This window comes from Lathyrus oleraceus, chromosome 3 (genome assembly GCF_024323335.1).
Source record: "Lathyrus oleraceus cultivar Zhongwan6 chromosome 3, CAAS_Psat_ZW6_1.0, whole genome shotgun sequence".
Classification (NCBI taxonomy): Eukaryota; Viridiplantae; Streptophyta; class Magnoliopsida; order Fabales; family Fabaceae; genus Lathyrus; species Lathyrus oleraceus.
Window position 1 is genome coordinate 302501662 of NC_066581.1, and position 26306 is coordinate 302527967.

The window sequence follows — 26306 nt, forward strand, 5'->3', positions numbered from 1 at the left end:
GTAACCATCCCCCTTACCTATAATCTCTGACATTTTATTAGTTTTGATTTGAAAACTTCTTACTTTTGGGTTTTGTTCGTACCTTTTCCCTTTTCCCTTGGAAATAATAAAAGCGCGGTGACGACTCTTGTTATTTAATGTCTTGCTTATCTATAGCTTGATGATCATGAATTTACCGGTACAGAAATTAAGTGACGATTTACATGGTCTGCCTAACATAGAAAAACCATAATCTTAGGGCTAGTTTTTATTAAAATTTCAAATCTATAAAATATTCAAACCAATCAAAATTATATCGTTTTATCTAATCATATAATACAAAATAATCGTTAATCAATCATAGTTCCAGAGGAATGGTCTTATTTTATTATACAAATATACCACACACTTACGATTTATCAACTTCTTCATTATAACTTTCTTTATTCAATTTATTCAAGCTACATGCATTAAATCCAAGATATTTACTTTTTATCTTGTTTCATTTTTGAGATTTCATTTGCGCTTACACATAGAGAACTACAGAAACCTAAACATATGAATTCACTTAATAGGGCCTAGTGATGTCGTTTCTTCCACTGAACCATATGTGACCAACCCTAGTGATAGGAAGCCTTATCCCACCCATATTAATATGAAATATAGTAGCGTTGAATTTACTTTTGGAGAAGTTAAGATGCACTACGCCAAAAAAGACCTATGAGAGCGCTTTTTTTGGCCTTTAAAAGCGCTTAAAAGCGCTGCCGTAGGTGGCGCTGCTATAGGTTTTAGCAGCGCTTTTTGTTTACTAAAAAGCGCTGCTAAAGGTTGTCAATAGAGAGCGCTTTTTAGTAAAAAGCGCTGCTAAAGGTGGTATATAGACAACCTTTAAGAGCGCTTTTTACTAAAAAGCGCTCTCTATTGACAACCTTTAGCAGCGCTTTTGAGTAAAAAGCGCTCTTAAAGGTTGTCTATATACCACCTATAGCAGCACTTTTTACTAAAAAGCGCTCTCTATTGACAACCTATAGCAGCGCTTTGTAGTAAAAAGCGCTCTCTATTGACAACCTATAGCAGCGCTTTTTACTAAAAAGCGCTCTCTATTGACAACCTTTAGCAGTGCTTTTTAGTAAAAAGCGCTCTCTATTGACAACCTTTAGCAGCGCTTTTTACTAAAAAGCGCTGTCTTTTCCTCTAGTAAAATAACAAAACGCTGCCTTCAGTTTAAGCCTACCATTTCAACCTGTAATATTTTTTGGGAATAATCCCATAAACCTGTAAATCAAGCCTCTCTAATTCAAGCATTTGGAGTCATAATTCAAGCATTTGTAATTTTTTAAACCAACACAAGCAAACCAACACAAGAATGAACACATTTGGAGTCATAATTCAAGCAAACCAACACAAGGATAGATAGGCACTGAACACATTTGGAGTCATAATTCAAGCATTTGTAATTTTTTAAAGCAAACCAACACAAGAATGAACACATTAATCTATCCATGAAATTAAAGATATCACTAAAATTATAAAGAACTATACACAAGTCAAAACTAATATGTTATACGGCCTATTTGGAGTCATAACTAATCTGTTAAAAATATAAAGAACTATACACTTGCCAACCAGAAACCATTCTTCATCAAAGTATTCATGTTATTTTGAAACCATTATATACTAATTAATCTTTTCTCAATAAAATATTGACACAATTCCTCCTTGATTTGTTCCAACTGCAGTCTCGTGTAATGAGCACACTTGTATTCATCAAAGTACTACATAACAAAACATAATATGCATGATTTAGTTAAAAGTAATAAATAATATGAAATATTCGATAAATATTAAAACAAATCCTAAGTTATAAATCCATACCGTGATTGGAATCTCTATTTGATTCATATTAATGATTTCCCTCATAAACCTCATTACAAAGTATCCGCAATCGATACCGTTGCGCTGTAGAGGACACTACATAGAAAAATAAATAAGAATGTATAGTTATCTTTTCTTATCAAGTAGCATCACTATTATAAGCAAAATTGTGAAAATTAAAGTACCTGCACTTTTATCCACGTAATGTTGCTGGATTTAGTACGTGGTACTCGAGCTTGTCTTTGAGATCGGAACACTTTTATTGATCTAACAAAATAAAAACATATATTTAGAACAATCTCACATAAATATACACGAATATTTAGAACAGTCTCACTTACGTATCAACTAATTGCTTCATATCCGGATAATTTGTCCATTCACCATCTATCGAATTCAGAAAATATACCACTTCTTTTAAAGGATCAATAGCAAGCAACAACCAGTGACACCTATAAATTAAAACAAAAGTTTATATGGAAATTTTTTACGTAAAAGAAACAATTAAAGATTAGAATAAACTTAGAATTAAAATCTAACCCTGAATTATACGGCCAAAGATACAAGTTGTTTGTACTGCTGGCCATGAATCTCTTGACTAAGTACTCTCTACATGAATCCGGTTCCCTACAAATTAATGCTTTGTTGACCAGGGAGGAAGACACGAAACGGAATCTGTTTGACAATTGATCATTCCCGCGCATGAAATTGTCATACAAGAACCTTCAATAAAAACATAATAAACATTAGACTATTTTTATTGAAATGTGTAAATAAATTGTTCAAGTAATTAAATAATATATAGATCGGATTACCGGATGTATGTGTGTATAACACCGACGCCTAATTCTTGATGCCGAAAAATATGTTCCAGATCTTCTTTTCCGATTGTTTCAGTGCATGAATAACCAAAGATATCTTCCTCCATATCCAGTAAGCGAATAACACCAGCTGTTGCCATATCTGATGAGTCAACAAGTGTTTCAAGAGATATCTGGTATCGAGGCACAAAAGCACCTTTTTTTGGCAAAGAAGTCACTGGAAGATCCCTTTTGTTTTTCTGTCGACTACCAATTTTCTGGCTCAGTTGTTGTGACCCTTGAGCAAATACCTATAAATCATATAACATAGGTAAATTATAAAATCATGCATTTTTTGATTCGGATCATATAATTAACACTTTCAATATACCTCTTTTTGTGATGCAACAGACTCGTTGTGCCGCAAAATCCCTTTATCAGCGGATGCGGGTTTTGTAGGCGTCTAAAATTACCATGTAAAAAAAATTAACTTAACGGTTCAGAATTGACATTTGAATACTAAAAGATTCATAGTGGTTTTTGAATTCAACATACCTCATCATCAATGTAAATGAGATCCAAGGGCCATGCAACAAATGATCCTATTGCATCTCGCAGCAATGTTGTCTCTGAAACAATGTCAGGTATCGGTAGCAACGCATCCTTATCTAATACAACATCAACCGATACTTTAAGGTGTCCATCCGGGAGCGGTCTATGGTGAAGTAAATCTCCCGAAGTGTTGTGCATTTTTCCCTTGCCAACTAGGCGATAAGTCGGTGACGATAAGTATAGCTGACAAGATGAAATGCCCTAAACCAATAATAAATATGTTACTTTTAATGTGTATATATTTCAATTAACATAAATGTGCTATTTTAATTTCAAAATAACATATATAATTACCTCGGGAAATTTATTTTGACAATTGATACTGGCTTTCTCACTAGTTTCTTTCAACTGTGAACTGCACTTTTCCATACACCTATATCTCTCATTATCCTTTTGCAATTGAAGAACTTGCGCTTGTAATGCCTGCAACGTCTCCATCACTTCTTGATTGCTAGGATTTCTTCTCCTTGGATTCTTATACAAGGAAGTTGGAGTACAACCATGCCCTTTACCCCTCACCCGACCGGGATACTCAGGAACATTTAGTGCTCTACTAAGTACGCTCCTGTTCTCCTGGTCCTCAGCTGTGCTTATCGATTGAGATAGGGTCTCCTGAAATTCATTTACATATCGGAAATTATTAGTGGAGATAAAAAAATTAATTATATATTATTAAACTTTTGATTTAATTAAAGACACAATGTTCTACTTACACATTCATCATAAATATGTTGAACGTCATCCCTAACAGTTCCATCCTTTCCCACACGAGCTTCTTTCCACAAAACATGTGGCGGAAGTGATGTTGCGTCACTTTTCGTCTCGTCTAACTACGCATTGACACAAATAATAAGATAATCAATTATAACACATTGAGACAATTAATAAGATCGTAGCATTTTTGTATACTTACAATTTTTTCCTCTAAGCGTGCATATCCCAAACGCCCTTTTTTGTATGCATACGTGGGATTTGACGCTCTCTCGCGATTTGTGGCACTCACTTTCTTGAAATTTTCGTCTCTTCTTTGGGCTACAAAAGCAACCCATTCTTCTTCTGTAATGAAGATCGCATACTTCACTGGATATTCCGGATCATATTCAACAAAATTTTTTTCTTTGTCCTTAAGATACTTGTTTGTTAAAAACGTTCTCCACCCTCTGTGTCTTTTTCCGGCCAATTGAAGTATATACTTTTTTCGGATAGTTGTATCTTCAATGTTAAAAGACCTCTACGAAAAAATATTGGAATAGAGTGTGTTAGTATAAGTAATTTAAACACATTATCGTCAATATAAAGAAAATATAAACAATCATATATTGTACCAGTATCTCAGTCCAAATCTTATCTTTAGCGCTACCCAACTCTTTATTACTCCATCTTGTAGCAGTGATTGGAATGTGCATACGAACAAGTGTACCAATGTAGCTTGCCAACTTTGCAGCATTAGACCCAATTAGTTGGTTATCAGCATTCCAATTTACATTATATGTTACTGCTTTATCTCTATCACGAATGATACTCTTCATAATAGTGAAACTTCGAGTGTGAGGTGAAAGTCGATCCTAAACCAAAAAAAGAAACTTTGAAATATTGAAACTCATTAACTACTTAAGAAGAGTAGTGAATAAGAGAGGAAAAGATATTTGACGAGGACTCATTCCACTATCTTCCCTTTCCATTTTATGTTTTCTAGTCAAGATATTACCATTTTTGTATTCTTATGGGTTTTGTTTCTTTAAAGACGATATCATAAGCCTAACAAGGATAAATGTTAAGGGGGGAAAGGCCACCCCTCCCATGACTGTTGTTCCAGTATTATCATCTGATATTATTTTCAAAGATGTTTTGGAGGAAAAAATGTCAAGGAGGAAAAATGTTGCAAGTATGAAGGAATATGTCCTCCTTGTTGGAACAAGTTTGGTTATACAACTATCCTTAAGTTTTGATGATAAAAAAGTGTAGAGAATAATTTTATACTCTAACCATTTTTCCGAGTGCGCAGAAAATTAGAAACATATTCTGACTCTGAAGATGTCCAGACTTTGAACCAAAGAATATAAGCGTTCAAATAAGTCAACTATGATCTATCAAGTCAACATTCTGAACAAAAGTTATCCAGACAAACCCTGATATAAAGTTCTGACTATCTGCTTGTGAAAGTCTCAGAACCCAGTTGTCCAAAGACTCTATTTGTTTCACCAAGTTCTGAGGACATGCTTTGGAAATTCTACTCAAGCTTCATCAACAAATATTATAAGCATATGAATAGAAGTTGTTCAAGACAAAAGTCAACAAACAATTAATGTGACAGAAGTACAAAAGAAAATATACTTTTTCCATAAAGTATTATACTATGTGTCAAAGAAGTCTTCCGCGTCCCATCATCTTCACCAACCACAGGCTACAATGCCATTCTAGTGTTGCGTTTGAAGTGATCTTCACACAATAGATACTTGGAGGATATTTCATCTTCACCTCAAATGAATATATTTTTCATCTATTTAAAGAGGTCTTTAAAGATTAAAGAACAAGACTTTTGATACCCATCCTGAACTTTGATCAACACTCACACTTAGGAAACATATACAGAGAAATAAGAAGTGTTGCTTACACTTATACACTTAGAACAAAATCTCATTAAATATTCTTGTTAAGTGTAATACTTGACTGTAAGCTTGTGTATCTACTTATCTGAAGCATCTCGTAAACACAAAACTAGTTATTACAACTTTGATTGCAACCCTCAAACGACCAGGTTAGACCAGGCTCTTGAGAAGTCAATAATAGGTTGTTTTGAGGTTGAAATCTTCTCAAGCTACCAAGTTAGGTTAGGCTATTGAGAAGTCAATAATAAGTTGTTATTGAGGTTAAAAACTTCTTAAGCGACTGGGTAGGTTAGGGTCTTAAGGAGTCAGTGACCATCCGTTTTCTAAGGCAAGTCGTGAAAGGTTGTCACTGCATTTTGTAACCAGTGTTGATTATTGGATTAAGTCCTTGTCTAAGGCAAGTTGTCCTACCTGTGGACTAGAGGTAGCCTTGTTAATAGTGAACCAGGATAAAAATCCTTGAGTACTTTATCTTTTCTTTCACTTTTTTAAGCTTTTTTTTTTTATTTCAAAAAATTGTCAAGCTAGAAACCCAATTCAAACCCCCTTTCTTGTGTTTCTTGAACCTTCACTCCTACCTACAAAGGTTACAAATGAAAATGTGGTTCTCTTACATGGTCAGTCTTAGATAGAAAAATCATAATACTAGAGAATCGATAATCAATCAAAACTATATCATTTTATATAATCACATAATACAAAATAATCAATAATCAATCATAATACCAGAGAATGATCTTATTTTATTTTACGAATATATCGTGCACTTGCGTATTATCAAATTTCTGGCGCCATTGTTGGGGACTATTTTTCCATATTATTTTTTATTTTCATCGATTAGACTAATTTTTTTCTGTTATTTAATTTCTCTCAAATTCTATCATTCTCGGATGAGTGTGAATAGTTCACATTGTTGGGTAATTAGTTCAACCAATTTATAAGATAGAGAGATTTTTGTATAGGAGACATAAACAACAACTAGTGATGGATGACAATCACACGTTAAAAGACTATGCATCCCTGATCAGTATTGTTTTGATTTCTTTTTTACATGTGTTTTTTCGTTAATTCTTAGTAGTTTAATTTCAATTTTGTTAATTTTAATTCCGTATTTTTGTTTGTCGTCATTTTTTAGGTGTTTCGAATGAACAACGACAAGGTATAATGCAGAAGACGCAAAATCGGGACAAAACGCATGAAGACTGCACACAAGGAGGATGCCACAACATGGTCCAGAGGCCACTATGGTCAAGCCATAATGGGCACTACGAACATAGTGAGTGCAACCCCCCCATTTTCAAATTCGACTTTTATACAAAAAAATAGAGGCCATTATATTTTTAAAATTTAAAATTTTATTTATGCAAAGTTTAAATTCTCTGTGTTATTTGTATAGACTCTTTAGAGCAAATGTACTCATTAATTGACTATAATTCAGGTTATTTGTTCAATTTTATATTCTGTTCTTTATGTTTATGTTTTCATTTAGAATCATGCATGCCTTTACCATTTTCCTGATGGAGTGATCTCGCTTATGGTCATGAGGACCGTTCAAAATATGGACCTTATGCAAAATGAAAGCTTCGAAAAAGTCTATGTTTTAACAATCTTAAATCTCATTTAATCTGTTTTTTTATGTGCAAAATGAAAACCTTTACGAAGGTAGAGGTAGCTTCAAATATCAACTGAAAGTCTGAAAGGTAAAAGTTAATGCTCGAACCTAAAAATTAGACGAATAAGCCAACACAGGAAAATGGCTTAGGCCTATTTGAGAAAGCACAATCAAATTGCAAATAACTAAACTAAAAGGATCTTGTCGCTAAAGAACACCATGAAAATATGAGGCTTTAGAGACTTAGGATTAGAGGTGGAAATAGGCCAGACCGACTAACAGGGGCCTACGACTTAGCTTACATAGGCTGAGGCCAGGGTATTTTTTTAATAGAAAATGCCTAAACTTTTTTATAAGCCTATTTAATTAAAAAGACTATGTCTCAGACCATAAAAAAACCTTTTAAACCTATCAGGTTGGCCTATCAATATCATAAGTTGTTTTCATAAGTTCTCTTAAACAAGTAGCCTCACAAAACTTATGCTAATAAGTAAGTTAAAATAAATCAATGTAAACAAATTTTTAGGTCCATTGGTCTTTTAGTTTGTTAGCCTATTTAAATATTATTTGAATTGTTTATTTACACATGTCTAAAATAAATAGACTTTTATGCAAGCTAATAGGATAACGAGGCCATCAAAAAGGTCAGACTCAGACAAAAAAATAAGCCTATGACAGGCTACATACCAGACTTAGGCTTCCGTTTTTTTGATAGGCCAGACTTAGATTTTCACCCCTACTTAAGATACAATTGTATCATAGAAGCCAAGATTCAAGATTATTGTGGAAGAGCTTGCCTCAATTTAAGGCTATAGTTTTTTTTGGCAGACTTTGCTTATTTAAAAAAATATATTAATATGTTAGTATGATCGGATCTGTGTTGTGTGAAAAGCAAGCATAATCTATTTTGCAGTTATTTTATCACTATATTGTTACTTCTAAAATATGATATGTTATTCCTAATCCAACCACTTTATTTAATTTGTTTATACAGTTTTCTAGACGTGCTTGCAATAAGAAAAAGGAAGAGGAAAACAAAAACAAAGGAAGGATAAGAAGAATAAAAGAAGGGAGAAAAGAGATGAAGAACATAAAGACTAATATTTTACTTTAGGTGTTTAGGATTCATTTGACAATATTAATATTTCTATTTTTTTTAATAATGATAAATGATTAAAATTGTTGATTTTTTTTAAAAAATAAATAACTTAACTTATAAATTAAAAGAAATATGACATAAAATTATAAATGATGCGAAACTGACATGTTATTACTACCATTGTCAAGTCATTAAAACTTAGTCACAAATTAAAAAGGGGACTAAAGTTCAGAAAAAAACTTTAAAAAGAGACAAAAAAACCTAGATTTTAAAACTAGGACTAAAACTAAAATAAAATTGATAGGGTGACTAAAGTTGCAATTAAGCCTTTAATCTAACTAAATTCACAAACCGAAATATAGAATTCCGTAATCGAACTGGTCTCTGAGGACGATAATCTTTTACTACTTCGATATAGTTGTATACTTGTAGCGTGTCAAGTTTTTAGCGCTGTCTAAACTAAGACATTTTCTATTTTCTATTTTTAAATTTTTTCTAATTTTCAGTTATATGCGAAGAAACCAAAGTATGGGGAATCTCGCTGAACCGATTACCAAAATCGAACGTTATTTCCACGACATACGTTAATTACAACAATCGTAATGGAGCGCTATATTTTTTGTTTTAAAGATTATAAATACATTTCTTTATATGTTAAGTGACCAAAATGACTTATTACCTTATCACACTATTTTTGATATTTGTAAAGATGATTTTTTTATAAAAAATCTTTTTAAAAATAAAATAAAATATTTTTTTCTTTAAATCTAAAATAGGGTTATGCAACTTATACTAGCATGCTTAGCGTTAACGCCAGAGCGACTCAATAAAAGGCTGTGAAATTTAGGGATGAAAACGAGTAAAGTTTGAGTATAATATTATAATACTCATCTTAATATCCACAATTGGAAAAAATAATTTTTGTATCCGAGTCTATATCCATTTGGACTCCTGCTTTAAAACTCATACTCGTACTTATTATCAACATTCATAATAAAAAAATAAATAGATCAATTATAAAACATCATATCATTTTAAATTATTAAGAACGCTAATTTTTATTTAATTTTATTTTATTGTTGAATTATAAAATAAACGAATATTTATATTTAATATATAATAATTTAAATGTTTTTTTAATATATACATATCACACAAGGATAGAATCTATGATGGAACGCTTTGTGGCTACACAAACTCTTCAGAATGAAGAATTTAGAAAACAAAGTCTCTATACCAATGAAACCCTTATGCAACTGAACATTGTGGTCGAGTCCCTCGTCACTCACAACGAGGCATTGGAGACTCAAATCTCCCTACTTGCGCAGACACCTTTAGGACCTTTCCCTGAGAAACATGCGGATATGGTAACAACCACCAGTGAAAGATTTACCGAAAATCCTAAGGATAGTGATAATGAGGAGAGTTCAGGTGAGAAAAAAATAGAGATTGAGAAAGTTCCACAAACACCACCCGAGAGGGAGGTTGTCAAAAAGATAGAGAAGGAAGAGCTATGTGTTGTCCCTCCTCCCTATAAATCACCAATTCCTTTCCCGCAAAGGTCTGTAGAAGTTAAGGTAGACCCCAAATCCGAAAGAAATGAGGAGCTATCAGAAAATATCCACACCAATGCACCTTTATTTGCCACCCTGAACAAGAAGAGAGAATTTGAAGCCCATGAAATTAGGGAACTAATTAGTATAAAAAGGGGCAAACCAAACTTTGAGGTGGTGTTTTCAAAAATTGAATCTAAACCTGAAAAGCTAGCTCTCAGAATAGAGTCAGAACCACCACCACAAGTTCAGGAGGATAAACTACCTCGCAGAAGAAAAAGAAGAAAAAGTGACGGATATGAGAGATGGATTGATAAGTGGCCATGGAAATCAAGGATAATTAAAAGTTTGACCGATGATTCATCCTCGTGTCGCATCCTGCGAAAAATCAACCGGCGGGACTCAAATAAAAACACAACACAGAGCCGCCACTTCAAAAATTCATAACTCAATGAAGACAATAAAGAAATGGATGAGACCAAAACAGGGATGTCATACAATGTGTCTATAACATTCCTACCAAATTTCATGATCATTCAATACCATATGAGCATTTCACAAAAGATCTACCAACATATGTCACATGAGCTTGCACATTTGACCAACAGAGATGAAAAATAGCAATCAATTTGAAAATGCCACATAAAATTCCACAAAAATTCACATAGCATCTTAACATGTTAATGAAACATCATGCAAAATTTCATATTATTCTAACAAGTATAGGTCACTCAAAAAAATCCAGCAAGTTGACATAATGAGGTGTGACACAAATTGTCACACCTAAGTTCCAAAATTCACATCTCAATCACCAGGAATCAAAAATTCACAAAATGTACATGTAAATCATCATCAACCAGTCTACAATTACCACAAAAATTTTCAAGAATTTCTTTTAGGATATGAGAATTTCATGAACAAAATGGCACAAGGTATCAAACATAGCACATGTTAAAGAACCCTAGGTCAAATATAATTCACACCATGCACAACTTTGACCAATAGGTCAAAAAACATCTACAGTCAACAAGGAAGTCAAAGAAAAAATTCCTATATTTTTCTGAATTTTCTATGATTTTTTTATGAATTTTTAAAGGTGATTATGAATTTTTAAGAATTTTTAATGAATTAAATTAATTAATTAAAATTAGTAATGGCAAAGTGGTAATTAGTGAAGGCGGGGGCGGTAAACGTCCAGTTCAAATTTTCAAACCAAAATGAAGATCAAACACACTAATTGCTTCGTTCTCGCCCAGAAATTGCCAGGAACACGCATGAACACATGAACACAAAACTTTCACCAAAATTAACAAGTGAATAGCCGTTGGACTCGTCTAAGAACACACAATCCAAATATCAACCTATTTTAACCTAACTGTTCCTAAATTTTGCAAATCGAGCATGTTAGGGTTTGGCATCGAAACTTAATTCCCAGATTTCACGAGCTATAGTCCTCTATTCACAAAACTACAAGCATCACCACATTCTACGTGAAACGCACTACACAAAGCACATGCCAATCGAGCAAATCATGAGATTCGAAATTTGGTGTACCTGGAATGGCAGTGATGAAACGAACGTTCTTGAGCTTTAACTTCCACAAACAGATGGAACTTGATGATGGAGAAAGTGCTTGGAATACTTGCTTCAGATCCAGGTCGCTTCTAGTGCTCCAAATCGCAATTTGCCATGAATGATGCTTGTAGGTGCAGTCGAGTTTTGGTGCGAATTAGATGCTGAATACCACAAACAGTCCAAGGAGATGTTGATTGAGGATCAATGCAAAAGGAATTTCCAAGATTGATCAAAGATTGATGAAGTTCTTTTGATTTGAAGTTTTTGTGTTCTTGAAGAAATTTTGAGAGAATGAAGAGTTTTCAGATCTGGTTTTGGAATATGTGATTTTCTGTTAGGATTATTGTGTGATTAGAAATATATATGTGTGCTTAAACCATGATTAACCATGCTAATTAACCAAATTGCATTTGTTAGTGAAAATGGTTAATTTCAAGTAAGGGCAAAATTGGAATTTCACATGCCAGCTCATTGCCACCTCTTTGACAGCTCACACAACTTTCAGATGCCATGTGTGAGCTGTTGCCACTTGTTTCACCTTCATTGGATATGCCATTCTCATTTTCACTATGTAATTGCACTTTGTCCAATTTTTGCACTTTCATTCTACAAGTCAAATTCCAAACCACAAGCCTTAGCCATGAAATGATGATTCCAACAGGTTTCAAATGCCATTTATGAGGTGTAGCAAAAATCCCCACTCAAAAATTCCAATTATTTCACAAGTTGGACAATTTTGCCCTTGGTCCATTTTAACTGTCCAGTTGAAATTTGACTTTTTGCACTGGCCACTTTTGAGAAAATCCAATTATGCACCATGAAAGTACATGTCAAATGGAGTTTGTGCATATAAAGAACTTGCAATTTGGACAAACCATGTGGAAATTATGGCCTCCTGATTATGGGTCATTTTTGAAATTCACTGAGCCATAACTTTCCAACCATACATGGGATTTTCAAGTTCTTGGACTTTTTGGAAATGTGAGAACAAGATCTACAACTTTCATGTTGAACAAATTTTCATTTGAAGCTTCCTTGGACACGTGGTCTTGAGGTCAAAAACTTTCCATTTTTGGAAACTTCAATTACAAGTCACTTTCTATTTTTGGCAGTTTTTGTCCTGACTTGATTTTCTTCATTCTTAAGCTTTGAGATGTCAAATAACACTTGTTCCAACATGAATGAAGTGCATCTAACTCATTTCCATCTCCAAATCCATCAGATCATGTACAGTTGACCACAGTTGACTTTTTCATCTGATAGATGAATCTGGCAATGCATAGATCAATCTGAGCTCCAATCTTCAACTGAAATGGCTCAAGAGTGAAACCCTAGCTTCCATAAGCACAATATAATCATAGAATGAACCCCATAACCATCATAAACCCCATCTCCTGATTATGCCCTGATTGGCCCAATGCAACTGATTAGGGTTGACCAGTGGTCAAAACCCTAATCTCAAGGAATCTGCCTCCACACTTGATTCTTCTGATGATAACCAACCATGATGATGATGATGTACCATTGCAATCAAGATGAAGACCAGCATCCTTTGAGAACCACAAAACCCTAATTCACAGCCCAATCCTCAGATGGCCAATGATCAGTCAATAAACCCTAGGCTTGCACTTTGACTCCCTCATCTTCTGATCAAGACTTGTGGGGATGGCTTGCACAATGTAACCACATGATATGCAATATGCAATGCCTAATGACCTAAAATGATATGTACAATGTTAATGCTAGTCCCAAGAGAGGAGGGCAAATTTTGAGGTGTTACACCTCGAAAGAACCACCATGAGTACTTACACTCCTGAGTCGCCGCGCTATCGACGTAAAACATAGCGAATATTTCCAGTTCTATTAATTTTTCTCTCTATCCATTTTTATTTTTTTTCCTTCCCCTTCATAAAGTCAATCCGTATTTTTCTTTAATAACCATTACTGACTTAATGTCAGTATCTACTTGAATTCATCAAGCTACTGACTTTCATCATGCAACCAGTAGATACCATTTTCAGAGGCAGTGTTCAGAGAAGGCGGTATGATTATCTAGCCCAGAAGGATATGGCACTGACCATATATTATGGACCGGCCATGATGGAACGCTAGTTTCTATCCTTAAACGAATGTTTTTTTAATTTAAACATTAGTAACATGTCACACAATAGATACCCTTGAATACCCTATACGCCGTTTACTCGATAACCCCTCCTTCATGCTTTTTGATGATCTTAACTATCATTTGAATTACAAAGGATGTGATCGTATAATTGGTTCATGCAATGAGTTAATTATTTTGGCTGGTGAACATTTCAATTGCTACTTTAGGAATCATGATAGGAGTAGAAGTTACTGGTTCTTTCTTTGGAATCCAGCCGCCAGGTCAACTTCTAAAACTTTTGGATATATTCATGAGTTTGGTGAATCGATATTGTTGTATTAATTTTGTAATAAATTTTTAAAATATTTATTTTACTAAGTTGTGAATGTATGATTATGTGTGACATATCTATGAAATTTAGTTTCATATTATTAGTTTATTTAATAAACGGTTCGACCGTAAGTTTAATCGGTTTAACCAATTACACCTTTAACCGGTTCTTCCGATGAAATCTCTTGTTCCTTTTAAGTGCGTCAATAAGCATTGGAAAACCCTCATCTCCGAGCATGCATTCATGAAGTTACATCTAAGAAGATCAAAAATACGAAACTTAACATTAGTAACATGTCACACAATAGATACCCCTGAAGAGTCTGATCACAATATTGTTCCATACCATATACGCCGTTTAATCGATAACCGTTCCTTCATGCTTTTTGATGATCTTAACTATCATTTGAATTACAAAGGATGTGACCGTATAGTTGGTTCATGCAATGAGTTAATTATTTTGGCTCATGAACATTTCAATTGATACTTTAGGAATCATGATAGGAGTAGAAGTTGCTGGCTCTTTCTTTGGAACCCAACCACCCAGTTAACTTCTAATATATTCATGAGTTCGGTGAATCGATATTGTTGTATTAATTTTGTAATAGATTTTTAAAATATTTATTTTACTAAGTTGTGAACTTATGATTATGTATGACATATCTATGAAATTTAGTTCCATATTATTAGTTTATTAGTAAACGGTTCGACCGTAAGTTTAACCGGTTAAACCAATTACACCTTAAAGAACAAATTTTACCGGTTTAATCTCCGATCTGGTTTTTAAAACATTGGTTAAGTGATCAAAATGACTTATTACCTTATCACATTAATTTGCTATTTATAAAGATGATTTTTTTATAAAAACTATTTTTAAAAATAAAATAAAATACTTTTTCTTTACAAAATCTAAAATAAGGTTATACAACTTATCCTAGTATGCTTATGCTATAACGACTCAATGAAAGACTGTAATTTAGAGATGACAATGAGTAAAACTTGACTATAATACTATAATACTCATTCATATTCACAATTAAAAAAATTCTTTATATCCGAATCTATTTCCTTTTGAACTCTATTTTAGAATCTCCGTATCTATTCCAAACATTCCTAATAAAAAATAAATAGATTAATTATAAGTATTATTTAAAAAATTTAAGAATATTGTTTAATAAAAAAAATATTGTTAAATTATAAAATAAACAAAAATTTATATAATAATTTAACATATTTTATATATATATATATATATATATATATATATATATATATATATATATATATATATATATATATATATATATATATATATATATATATATATATATATATATATATATATATATATATATATATATATATCGAACGAATATAAACTAAGTAGATATTAAGGTGTAACTTCCACTTATTTTAATAAATAATTAACTATTGGAATTCATGTTTGTATTTATTTGACCAATTTTTACTCCATATTGGTTATTTTTTGACGTACTTATTAGGGTTGGGTCAATTGCCGCACTCTAATGCAATTCCATTATATAAAAACACATAGAGGAAACGAAAAAGTTGCCCTCTACCCTCAAAATCCTACCTTACTAATTTTAAAATAATGAAATCATTCCCTCAAGATGAAGGTTCCATCAATGACCTTTATCTTGGACATGAGTTGGGTGAACTTGGTTGTGGGAAGTGGTTTAGTAAGTAAGTTTGCTAGCTTATCCTTGGTAGACACATGTGTTACGATGAGCTTGTTGGTTTGAACTTCTTCCCTGACAAAATGATAATCTAATGATATATGTCTCATTCCTGAATGAAGTACAAGATTGAAACAAAGGTATGTGACACCCACATTGTCCCACAGTAGTCGGGGAGGTTCATGTATTGGTATTCTTAGCTCATGAAGTAAATGTTGTAGCCACATGAGCTCAGTGGTAGCAGTAACAACTGTATGATATTCAACCTCAGTAGATGACTGTGCAACAGTTCTTTGCTTTCTTGAGAGCCACAAAATTGGGTTGCCTCCAAAGAGAATGATGTAAGATGAGGTAGATGTGTGATCATCATTGTTCCCACCCCAATTTGCATCAGAGTATGCTAACAAGTTGTTTGCGGAAGTTTTTCGTAGCATGAGACCATGATTAATGGTTTGTTTGATATACAGAAGGATGCGTTTCAAGTGCTGCAAGTGAAGGGAGGTTGGTTTATGCATAAATTGGGACAATTTATTGATGCAATATGACAAGTCTGGACGAGTAAGATTAAGGTAATGAAGTCCACCAATAATTCTATGAAACTCCGTGGCATCGGTGGATGATGTACCATCGTGAAGTTGTAGCACGACTGTGGAAGAAAGTGGTGTGGGAGATGGTTTCGCCCCCTCCATGTCAAAATTTTGTAAGAGGTCACGAATGTACCGGTGTTGAGAAAGAAAAATTCCAGAGCTTGTTGGTATTATTTCAATACCCAAAAAGTAATGAGGTTGTCCCATATTTTTCAACAAAAATCTTTGAGATATTGCCTTGATGAAGCTTTGAAGGAATGTAGAGTTTTTACCGGTGAGCAGCAGGTCATCTACATAGACTAGAAAATAAGCCTCAGTGTCACCCGAGCGATAAATGAACAAGGATGGATCACTTTTGCTTGTTTGGAATCCATACGCAATGATGAAATCCTTCAGAGAGTCATGTCATGCTCTTGGTGCTTGACATAGGCCATAAATGTCCTTGTGAAGTTTACATACATAGTTGGGGTGTGTTGCATCTTTCATACCTGGCGGTTGGTCCATGAAGACTTCTTCAGTAAGAGCTCCTTGTAAGAATGAATTGTTCATATCAAGCTGGTGCATTGACCACTGATGAGAGATTGCAAGGGTAAGAATAATCTTAATTGTTTGTGGGCGAACAACTGATGCGAATGTTTCCTTGAAGTCAATGCCAAGACATTGTGTGAAACCCTTAGCAACAAGACGTGCCTTGTAGCGAGCTATGGAACCATCACTATTTCTCTTGATACGAAATAACCATCTAAATCCAACAATGTTTTGCCTTGCCTTAGGTGGTACAAGGGAGAATGTGTCATTTCTTATTAATGCTTCAAATTCATCGGCAATTGCCTTACGCCAATGGGCGTGTTTCATTGCCTCACGAAAGTTTGAAGGTTCCAAATTCTCAGGTAGAGGATGTTTTGATGTAGTGTACATCCTTTTTGGCTTGAATATATTATTCTTGGACCTTGTGATGATTTGGTTTGTTTCAGTAGTGGGGGTTGTAGAGGTATTAGGAGTGATAATAGGTGTTGTAACAAGATTAGGTGTATGAGTATCATTACCTGACATTGTATTTGAAGTCAAAATATCCTCATCTTCATAGGGCATAGCTTGTGACTCGATTGGTGATTGTTGAAGGATAGGTATGATGGTATGAGGGGTTGTGGCATGTTGGGTATGGTTAGAGATGGTGGTGGTGTAGGTTTGACAAGTAGGTTGTATGGAAAGATGTGGTCAAAAAATTTGACATGTCGAGAGGTGTATATTTTGTGATTTATTGGGTCAAGACATATATAACTGTATTGGGATTCTGCATATCCTAGGAATATGCATGGGGGAGACCGAGATTGCAGTTTGTTTGAGACATACGGTCGCAACCAAGGAAAACAAAGGCATCCAAAAGAATGAAGATATGAAGTTGTTGGGTTTTTCTTGTGTAAGACTTGAAATGGTGATTTCATGTTGAGGATAAGGGTTAGTAACCTATTGATTAGATACACTGCTGACTTGAATGCAAATGACCAATATTCGGGTGGTAAGTTTGACATATGTAATAAGGCTCTTCCAATTTCAACTACATGTTTGTGTCTCCTCTCAGTTGGAGCATTAAGTTCAGGTGTATGTGGTGGTGTGGTGAGATGAGATATGCCATGTGTGTGGAGAAATGATTTTAGTTTGATGAATTTTCCCCCATTATCAGAGTGCAATGAAATAATTTTTTCTTTGAAGTAGTTTTCAACAAGATTTTTGAATGTGGGAAATAAACTAGAGACATCTGATTTATTTCTTAATGGATAGAGCCATAAATATTTGGGGAAGTGATCAACAAAAAGTAAATAATATGAGAAACCATCTAAAGACTTGATGTGGGTTGGATCCCATACATCAGAATATATAAGTTTTAATGGTTTTTCTGTTTTAATACTGGAAATAGAAAAAGGTAACTTGTGACTCTTAACACTATTGCATGATAGACAAGGTTGTTGTTGGCTCTTTATTTTGTGAGATGGTAGGATATGTCTAAGTATGCGATCAGATGGATGCCCCAATATGTGATACCATGGTGGAGGAATGTATGTAGTTGTGACAAGTGCTTGTGGTAGAGATGATGGATGGGGCATGTGGTAGAGTCCATTGCTATGCTGCCCTTTTATCAAGAAATGATCAGCAAAAAATTCAATGGAAATTGGATTAGTGTGACATAGAGATGAAACAGACAATAGTTTTTGAGTAATTTTAGGCACATGTAAAATATTTGAGAGATGAAATGATTGAAAGGGAGTTTTAAAAATAATTTTACCAATGTTGTAGATGGTGTGTCCAAATCCATCACCAACCAGAAGCTGATCTGAACCCGTGTAAGGTTGAGACAAGTGCAGGTTGTCCAACTCATTTATTATATGATGGGAAGCTCCCGAGTCTAAGATCCAACCTGATGCACCTGAAGGCATGGCCCTAGTATGAAGAGCAATAGAAGATTGATTCTTTGGAGGGTAGCCATGCAATTTGTAGCAGACCTTGGCTATATGGCCTGATTTGTCACAAAATTGACACACTACACGCTTCGAGAAGCCTAGTGATGTTGATCTGGGGTGATTGTGATACTACTTTGGTGTTTTGTTGTAGAATTGTTTCCGTTTGTGTGCAGTGTTTGTAGTCGAAATGAGAGGAGTTTCTTGCATAGTTCTATCCCTCTTTAAATAACTTTCAAAATCATAAAGGAGATCATGAAGATCATCAAATCCGATAGGATTTTCTTTGGTTCTTAGAGAAGCAGTCACTTCACGATACTCAGAGCCAATGCCATTCAAAGTGTGGATGACAAGGTCCACATCGTCCACCGGGGAGTTGATGATGGCTAATTCATCAGATAAAGCCTTGATACCATGGAGGTATTGAGAAATAAATTGTGATCCTTTTGTGAATCGAGATAGTCTCTCTTTTAGGTGCATAATTCTTGCACGAGTTTTGCTCACAAACATCTTAGTGAGAATGTCCCAAGCTTGTTTGGAGGTCTTGACATTCCCCAACATGTTAATGATACTTGTATGCTGGATCAGTTTGGGCTGGAATGGCAGTGGTGCCATCAACGTAGCCAATGAGATCATACCCTACAAGGAGTGCGTTGAACTGTACATGTCAAGCAGGAAAATTGTTGTTGCTCAGTTTCACTGATAAGTGGGTGTTTAGGACAATAATAGAGTTGGCATTTGGGGTAATTAAAATTTCAGATGTTGTTGAGGAAGGCATGGTGAGATTCTGGATCGATTTTACTGTAAAGCTTAGTAAACTACTGATACCATATAAGTGAATGTATTTCTGAATGAATGTTTTACAGAGATATACATCAGTATATATACATATATTACATAGTGAGAATTGAATAGGAAATATTTGAAATAAGCCTAAACTTTATCTAGCTAGCTGTTATTGTTTGACAAAGTTATATGCCTGTAAATGCTAATAATAATCAAATAACTCTCCTTTAATATTTGATGACCAAATCAAATATTCTTTTATTACTTGACTATTCAATTTGATTTTGTTGGTCCATTAACTCGTACCTATTGTAGCGGGGTATTCGTTACCATTAGAGATATTGACTAAATCCAAGGTAAATCATACAAAGTCGAGTCGCCACCGCACTTCTATTTATCCAAAGGAATGGTTAGAAAGCGAACAAAAACCTAATAGTTTTAACAAAAACTAGTAAAAGAAACAGAGATCTGGGTAAGGGGGTTGGTTATGCAATGGGAAGGTGTTAGGCACCCAAAACATCCTAGGTACTCCTAGGGAGCCCTTTTCACACTTGTGAAGGTTGTTGTTTTGTGAAAATTTTATTTGTGCAAACATGATTGAAGAGATGAGAAGAGGATGTACAAGTTATTTACATTTTTGTGTTTGGATGGATAAACCCATTGCCTATGTACCATCTTGTAAAAAGATTAGGATCAAAACCCCGTAGTTCGGGGTAGAAATCTCAAAAATGAGTTGGTGAATTGATTGGTCCAAAAGCCTTAAGGTCTTTTATTATCAAAGGGAGAAAACTCAACCAAACCACAAATCCACCATGTGAGGATAGCTTCAACATGCTAGTGAGGGGTTAACCCTATAATAAACATGGAAGACTCATTGTCCATCACTAAGGATATAGGTGAGTATTACATCTACCACAAGGATAACTCAAACCTAATAGCTAAAGGTTATGAAAGATTTTGATTAAGAAAGTGGCCATTGGAACCACAAAAGACATTTGAATGGGTTATATTTACCAATTAGAAGTATATACAAAAATGGTCAAAGTTGACTTAAAAGTTCAATTCAAAATAAGTGTTATGAAAAGAAAGTTTGAAAATCAAAAGCATAAGGCTTAGGTTTCTAATGTTTAAAAATAATGGTTAAATGTTTGCACAAAGAGTTTTGGCTTGGGTTAGAGTGGAGGGAAGAAGAAGAAGGGCTAAAGTCCTAAGGAAAATAAAAGATGAGGGATAAAGAAATAAAACCACAATGGAGTTCCTCTCTTGAGATCATATTGATGATCCAAGTAGCTCCCATCCTTTGGAATAAGCAACCACAAAGCAAATATTTCAAGCAAACAAACACAAGGCCATGCTTCCAAGAATCCTCCAATGGCTTTTGTATTTCTCACTTTGGATGCTCATGGTAATGGTCCTCCAATTAAGCTCAAATGGAAACTCCTAGCACAAAAGCACACACATCAAAAGTTTCATGGAGTAAAACAAGAATGGACAAGAGTGAGTTTAGAGATTTGGTCCTTCTAATCCATCTTCAACATTAATATCCTTTACTCCAATTTTGCATAAGGAAAGTCCTAGAATCCAATTCTCCATTTCTTTGCATAGGGAAAGTCCTAGAAACTAAGTCCATTTCTTTGCATTTTGGTTCACAACAATCAAAACAAGACACAAGCATAATAGTATATACACAATCATGTGCTCAAGTGAGCAAAAGGCAAATGGCATTAACATAAACATGTGCTCAAATGAGCAAAGAGAAAAGCAAATGGATAATATGTGCAAGAATTGTAAATTGCATAAAAATAAATTGCATAAAGTAAATGTTAATTGTCAATAGTTAGTGTTAGTAGTTAGTGTGCCATAAGGAAAATTTAGCGCTATGTTAAGCAATCGTAATTGGACTTATGTAGAAATCATAATTATCTGAGGTCGGTCAATAATAATGTAGGCAACAAACACAAGTTAGGAGTCTTGATTAGTGAACCAAGTCCCAACAACTTGCCATGCCAAAAAGAAAATGAGAAATGATCTTGTATTGGTTTAAGCCTTTTGCATGATTTAAAAGACAACCTATCCTTAATGCAAAGCCATTCACTTGATCAATTGATCAAGATGAATTAGATTTGAATCAAGGAAGGTTAAATCTCCCTAATCAATACTAACTTATCAACCTTTAACTCATTGATCAAAAAGAAAAGAAGAAGAAGAAAGAGATGAATAATAGAAATGGAAATGACAAAATGGTAAAAGAAATAAATGCATTAAATGAAACGTCATGTACCAATCCTCATATGTTGACCAATAACATTGAAAGTCAAAGTCAAACAACCAAAAACAGAAGTGAGATGATGATTGGAAGTCAAGAAATGAATAAACTATTTTTGGCATTTTTTAATATAAGAAATAAACTTGAATTAAAATAAATGGAAAGGTCAAACTTCAAAATCACTTCAAATCAACCTTGAAAGGTCCAAGTGATTTATCCTAAGTCCAACAAGGTCAAACAAAGTTTGACAAAAAATTTCAGCATTTTTAAAAGTCAGAAACTATTTTTAATCAATTAAAAATGAATAAAAATAACCTAATTGAACTAAAATCTCAAATAAATCTCAAATCAATTCAAAAATTGATGAGAATATTTTTCATATATCCATCATCATTCAAATAGGTTAGGAAAATATTTTTGCATTTTTTGAATATCAAAAACTATTTAAAATGAATTAAAAATAACCAGAAAAGAGAAAATTCACAAAAAATATCAAATGACAAAATAAAAAAATAAAAAAATCAGAAATAGAAACTAGAATTTATTTGGGAACTAATGCAATTGGTCCCATAATTTTTGGATAAAAAATGAAAGAGATATTGATTTTATGAAAATAATTGGAATTAAAGAAAATAAAAGGAAAATAAAACAGAAAATAGAAATTGTAAAAAGCGTGGACCGTCTGATCTAAGCTCATTAATTGAGCTGGCAAATCAAGAGGCCACAAAGCGCGCGCCTACCATGGATCCAAGTCAATGCGTGCACATGTGAAACAATATGAAGTCATAACAAGCAAGGGACGAGATTCAATCTGGGAAATAGATCCAATGGCCAGGGTTTGATCTGGAGATGATGAAGCCACCGGAGCCACCGTCTTCTCCGGTGAGCTCCAGGATTCCGGCCAAATTGCAGAAATTAAATAGGCAACCAAAACGTGCGATCTATACATCAATAGAAAGCTGGGATGATGTACATCATCCCTATACCATCCATTTTCCTTCTAGATCTCTATAATGTGAGAAATCAGAGCTGGAAAAATCTGGTTTTCATCATGAACTTAATGAATTGCAAAAATCAAAAGCATAAACATGATGCCTCTATTGAGAGGACTTCAGCCAACACAAAACCACAACCAATAGCTCAAAGGATTAGGAGAATAAAAAAAAATACCAGTTGGAGTTCAAGTTTGAGTTCTGGTGATTTGAGCTTGAAACCTTGCTTGCTTTATCAAAACATAAGTTCAATGAAGTGTATGGTGAAGGTCTAGAAGCACTAGATCTGAGAATTCAACCAGATGAAGTTGAATTTCAAATCTGAAAAAAATGAGAAAAGTGAGATTGCTTCTTTAGTGATGGTTAGGGAAATATTTCTGCAGCATTTTTGGTTGAGATTGGCGTGTCAAATGAGTGAGCATGGCAAGGTATTTATAGCTGGAGCTGATGCCAAAATGAGAAGAAACTCGTGTGCATGAAGCTTTGGGTCCTCCATGCATGGGCCTGTACAGGCGCATGTGAGGCTCAAAAGCTGATGGATTTGCAAGCTGATAGCACAATGAATTGATTTGGTCGTGTAATTTGCCTTGCAATAGCTTGCATTTCAAGATTCATGTGAATTCTCCATTTGCACCTAAACAATCATCTCTTCGAAAGTGCCATTTAGAAAATCCAAGCATAGGCATATGGGTAATGATTGGAAAGGTCTTTGTATGAGGAACAATTGTTATGTTGGACAAAAACTCATTTGGAGTGGGGAAATTTATGAAATTTGAGTTTAAAGTGTGATGTGCAAAACATGTCAATGCAAGGTTTCTAATTTTGGCCAACTTTCAAGCCCCTCTGTTTTGATGATGAAAGCTTGAAATGGAAAAACCTCCAACATCAAAGTTGTAGTTCTTTTTAAGACAATCAAAATAGACTTAAATTTTGTATCATTTAGATTTTTGATGAAAGAGTTATGGGCACTTGAAGTTGGACTTTTTTTACTTTTAATGCATTTGGTCAAAAAGGACCTATAATGTCTTGCATTATCACATGTATTTACTTTGAGATTTTGAAATTTTTTTCAACATAACATTTGAAGTATACATCTTAAGCTTTCCAGTGCATTTGATTCCACCTCAAAATCATAAAAAATGAATGAGTTATGTCCTTGGGAAGTTGACCCAAAATTAGGGTTTCAATCAAAATGACCTATAATGTATTGGAAGGGAAGATGGTTTTCAAAGCTTCAAATCAAATTTTGATGAACATGAAAGTTGTTCATATTGTCCTTAAGAACATTTTTTCTTTTGGAACCATCTCCATTTGACCAACACATCAAAAGTTAGGTCTCAGTGCATTTCAAAATAGTCAGATGAATTGACTGATCAACTTCTCAAGTCCATGCCTCATATCTTGATGAATTGATGATTGAGGATACTCAAATAAGTTCAAATATGCATGAAATGAAGAGTTAAGGAACTTCCCTTGATTGTATTTGATCATGGACTGAGGTTGCTTCATGAGCAAGGCATTGTGGTGCACAGATGGATTAGGGTTTCCTTGAAGAACAAGACCTCAAAAACCTTTGACTTGCTTTGATCAAAATGATGAATTGAGATGCTAGGGAGGCATATTTGATGGATGAGAGCTTTGGGGACCATTACCATGCTGGCTATCATCTCTTCTTGACCATGTCTTTGTACCAATGATCTCCTAGAAGCTTTGGACTTTGTGATTGCTCAAGCTACAAATAAAAGATGTTAGTGACATATTTTTGTGCTTTTGGTTAGTAAACAAAAATGAGAAAAGCAATGATATACAATTCAAGCATGCTTGGTGACCTCAAACCATCTCACAGAAGGTCCCACCCAAAGGCAAAGGGGATCAAGATGCTAATGATCCTTGAGGCAATGCAAATGCAATGTTATGATGCCATGAGGGATCTTAGGGATAAAATTGGGATCTTACACCTATTACCAACATTCATAATAAAAAATAAATATATCAATTATAAAATATCATATCATTTTAAAATTTTAAGAACATTAATTTTTTTTATTTAAAATTATTGTTGAATTATAAAATAAACTAATATTTATATTTAATATATAATAATTTAATATGTTTTTTAATATATATATATATATATATATATATATATATATAATATATATATATATATATATATATATATATATATATATATATATATATATATATATATATAATATATATATATATATATATATATATATATATATTATATATTATATATATATAATATTATATATATATATATATATATATATATATATATTATATATATATATTATATATATATATATATATATATATATATATATATATATATATATATATATATATATATATATATATATATATATCATAAAATGGAATAGATATTAAGGTGTATATATCCGAATCCATATCAACTTATTTTAATAAATAATTAATTTTTGGAACTCATCTTTTATTTATTTGACATATTTTAACTCTACGACTATTTTTTGGCGTACTAATTAGGGTTGGGTCCAATTGGCGCACTCTAATGCAATTTCATTATATATGCAATTTAATTTCATATTATTAGTTTACTTAATAAACGGTTCGTCCGTAAATTTAATCGGTTTAATCAATTACAACTAAAATTGTAAATTTCATCGGTTCAATCTTCGATCCGATTTTTAGTAAATGATCAAAATGACCTATTACCTTATCACATTAATTTGATATTTATAAAGATGATTTTTTTATAAAAATATTTTTAAAAGTAAAATAAAATACTTTTTCTTTACAAAATCTAAAATAATTATGCAACTTATACTAGTATGCTTATGCCATAGCAACTCAATGAAAGGATTTAGAGATGACAATGAGTATAACTTGACTATGATACTATAATACTCATATATATTCACAATTAAAAAAAAATCTCTATATCCGTTTCAACTCTGTTTCAGAACCCCGTATCTATTACAAGCATTCCTAATAAAAAATAAATAAAAATTAATTATAAATATTATTTACAAATTTTAAGAACATTATTTAATAAAAAAATTGTTGAATTATAAAATAAATAGAAATTTATAGAATAATTTAACATATTATATATATATATATATATATATATATATTATATATATATATATATATATATATATATATGAAACGGATATGAACTAGTAACTTCCACTTATTTTAATAAATAATTAATTATTGAAATATTTGACCTATTTTTACTCAATATTGGTTATTTTTTAACGCACTAATTAGGGTTGGGTCCAATTTCATTATATAAAAGCATATGGAGGAAACGAAAAAGTTGTCCTCTACCCTCAAAAACCTGCCTTACTAATTTTAAAATA

The 26306-nt window shown here is 33.1% G+C and overlaps 1 protein-coding gene across 1 annotated transcript; it reads right to left on the reverse strand.

Moving 5' to 3' along the window:
* Positions 1-258: 258 nt before the first annotated feature.
* On the reverse strand, positions 259-3404 carry LOC127130965 (uncharacterized). Its single transcript, XM_051059915.1, has 8 exons — positions 3210-3404; positions 3046-3117; positions 2670-2965; positions 2395-2577; positions 2196-2306; positions 2040-2121; positions 1855-1950; positions 259-264 (listed from the first exon to the last, which is right to left on the reverse strand). The coding sequence occupies exons 1-8, from the start codon at positions 3402-3404 to the stop codon at positions 259-261; spliced, it is 1041 nt and encodes a 346-aa protein (XP_050915872.1).
* Positions 3405-26306: the final 22902 nt, after the last annotated feature.

Excerpts from the sequence above, each read along its gene's own strand:
- LOC127130965 (XM_051059915.1), bottom strand. The coding sequence starts at position 3,404 with ATGCACAACACTTCGGGAGATTTACTTCACCATAGACCGCTCCCGGAT. Across the intron at positions 2,578-2,669 it reads GTTATACACACATACATCCG|GTTCTTGTATGACAATTTCA; the intron begins GTAATCCGATCT and ends TTTTTATTGAAG. Across the intron at positions 2,122-2,195 it reads ATGAAGCAATTAGTTGATAC|ATCAATAAAAGTGTTCCGAT; the intron begins GTAAGTGAGACT and ends TTATTTTGTTAG.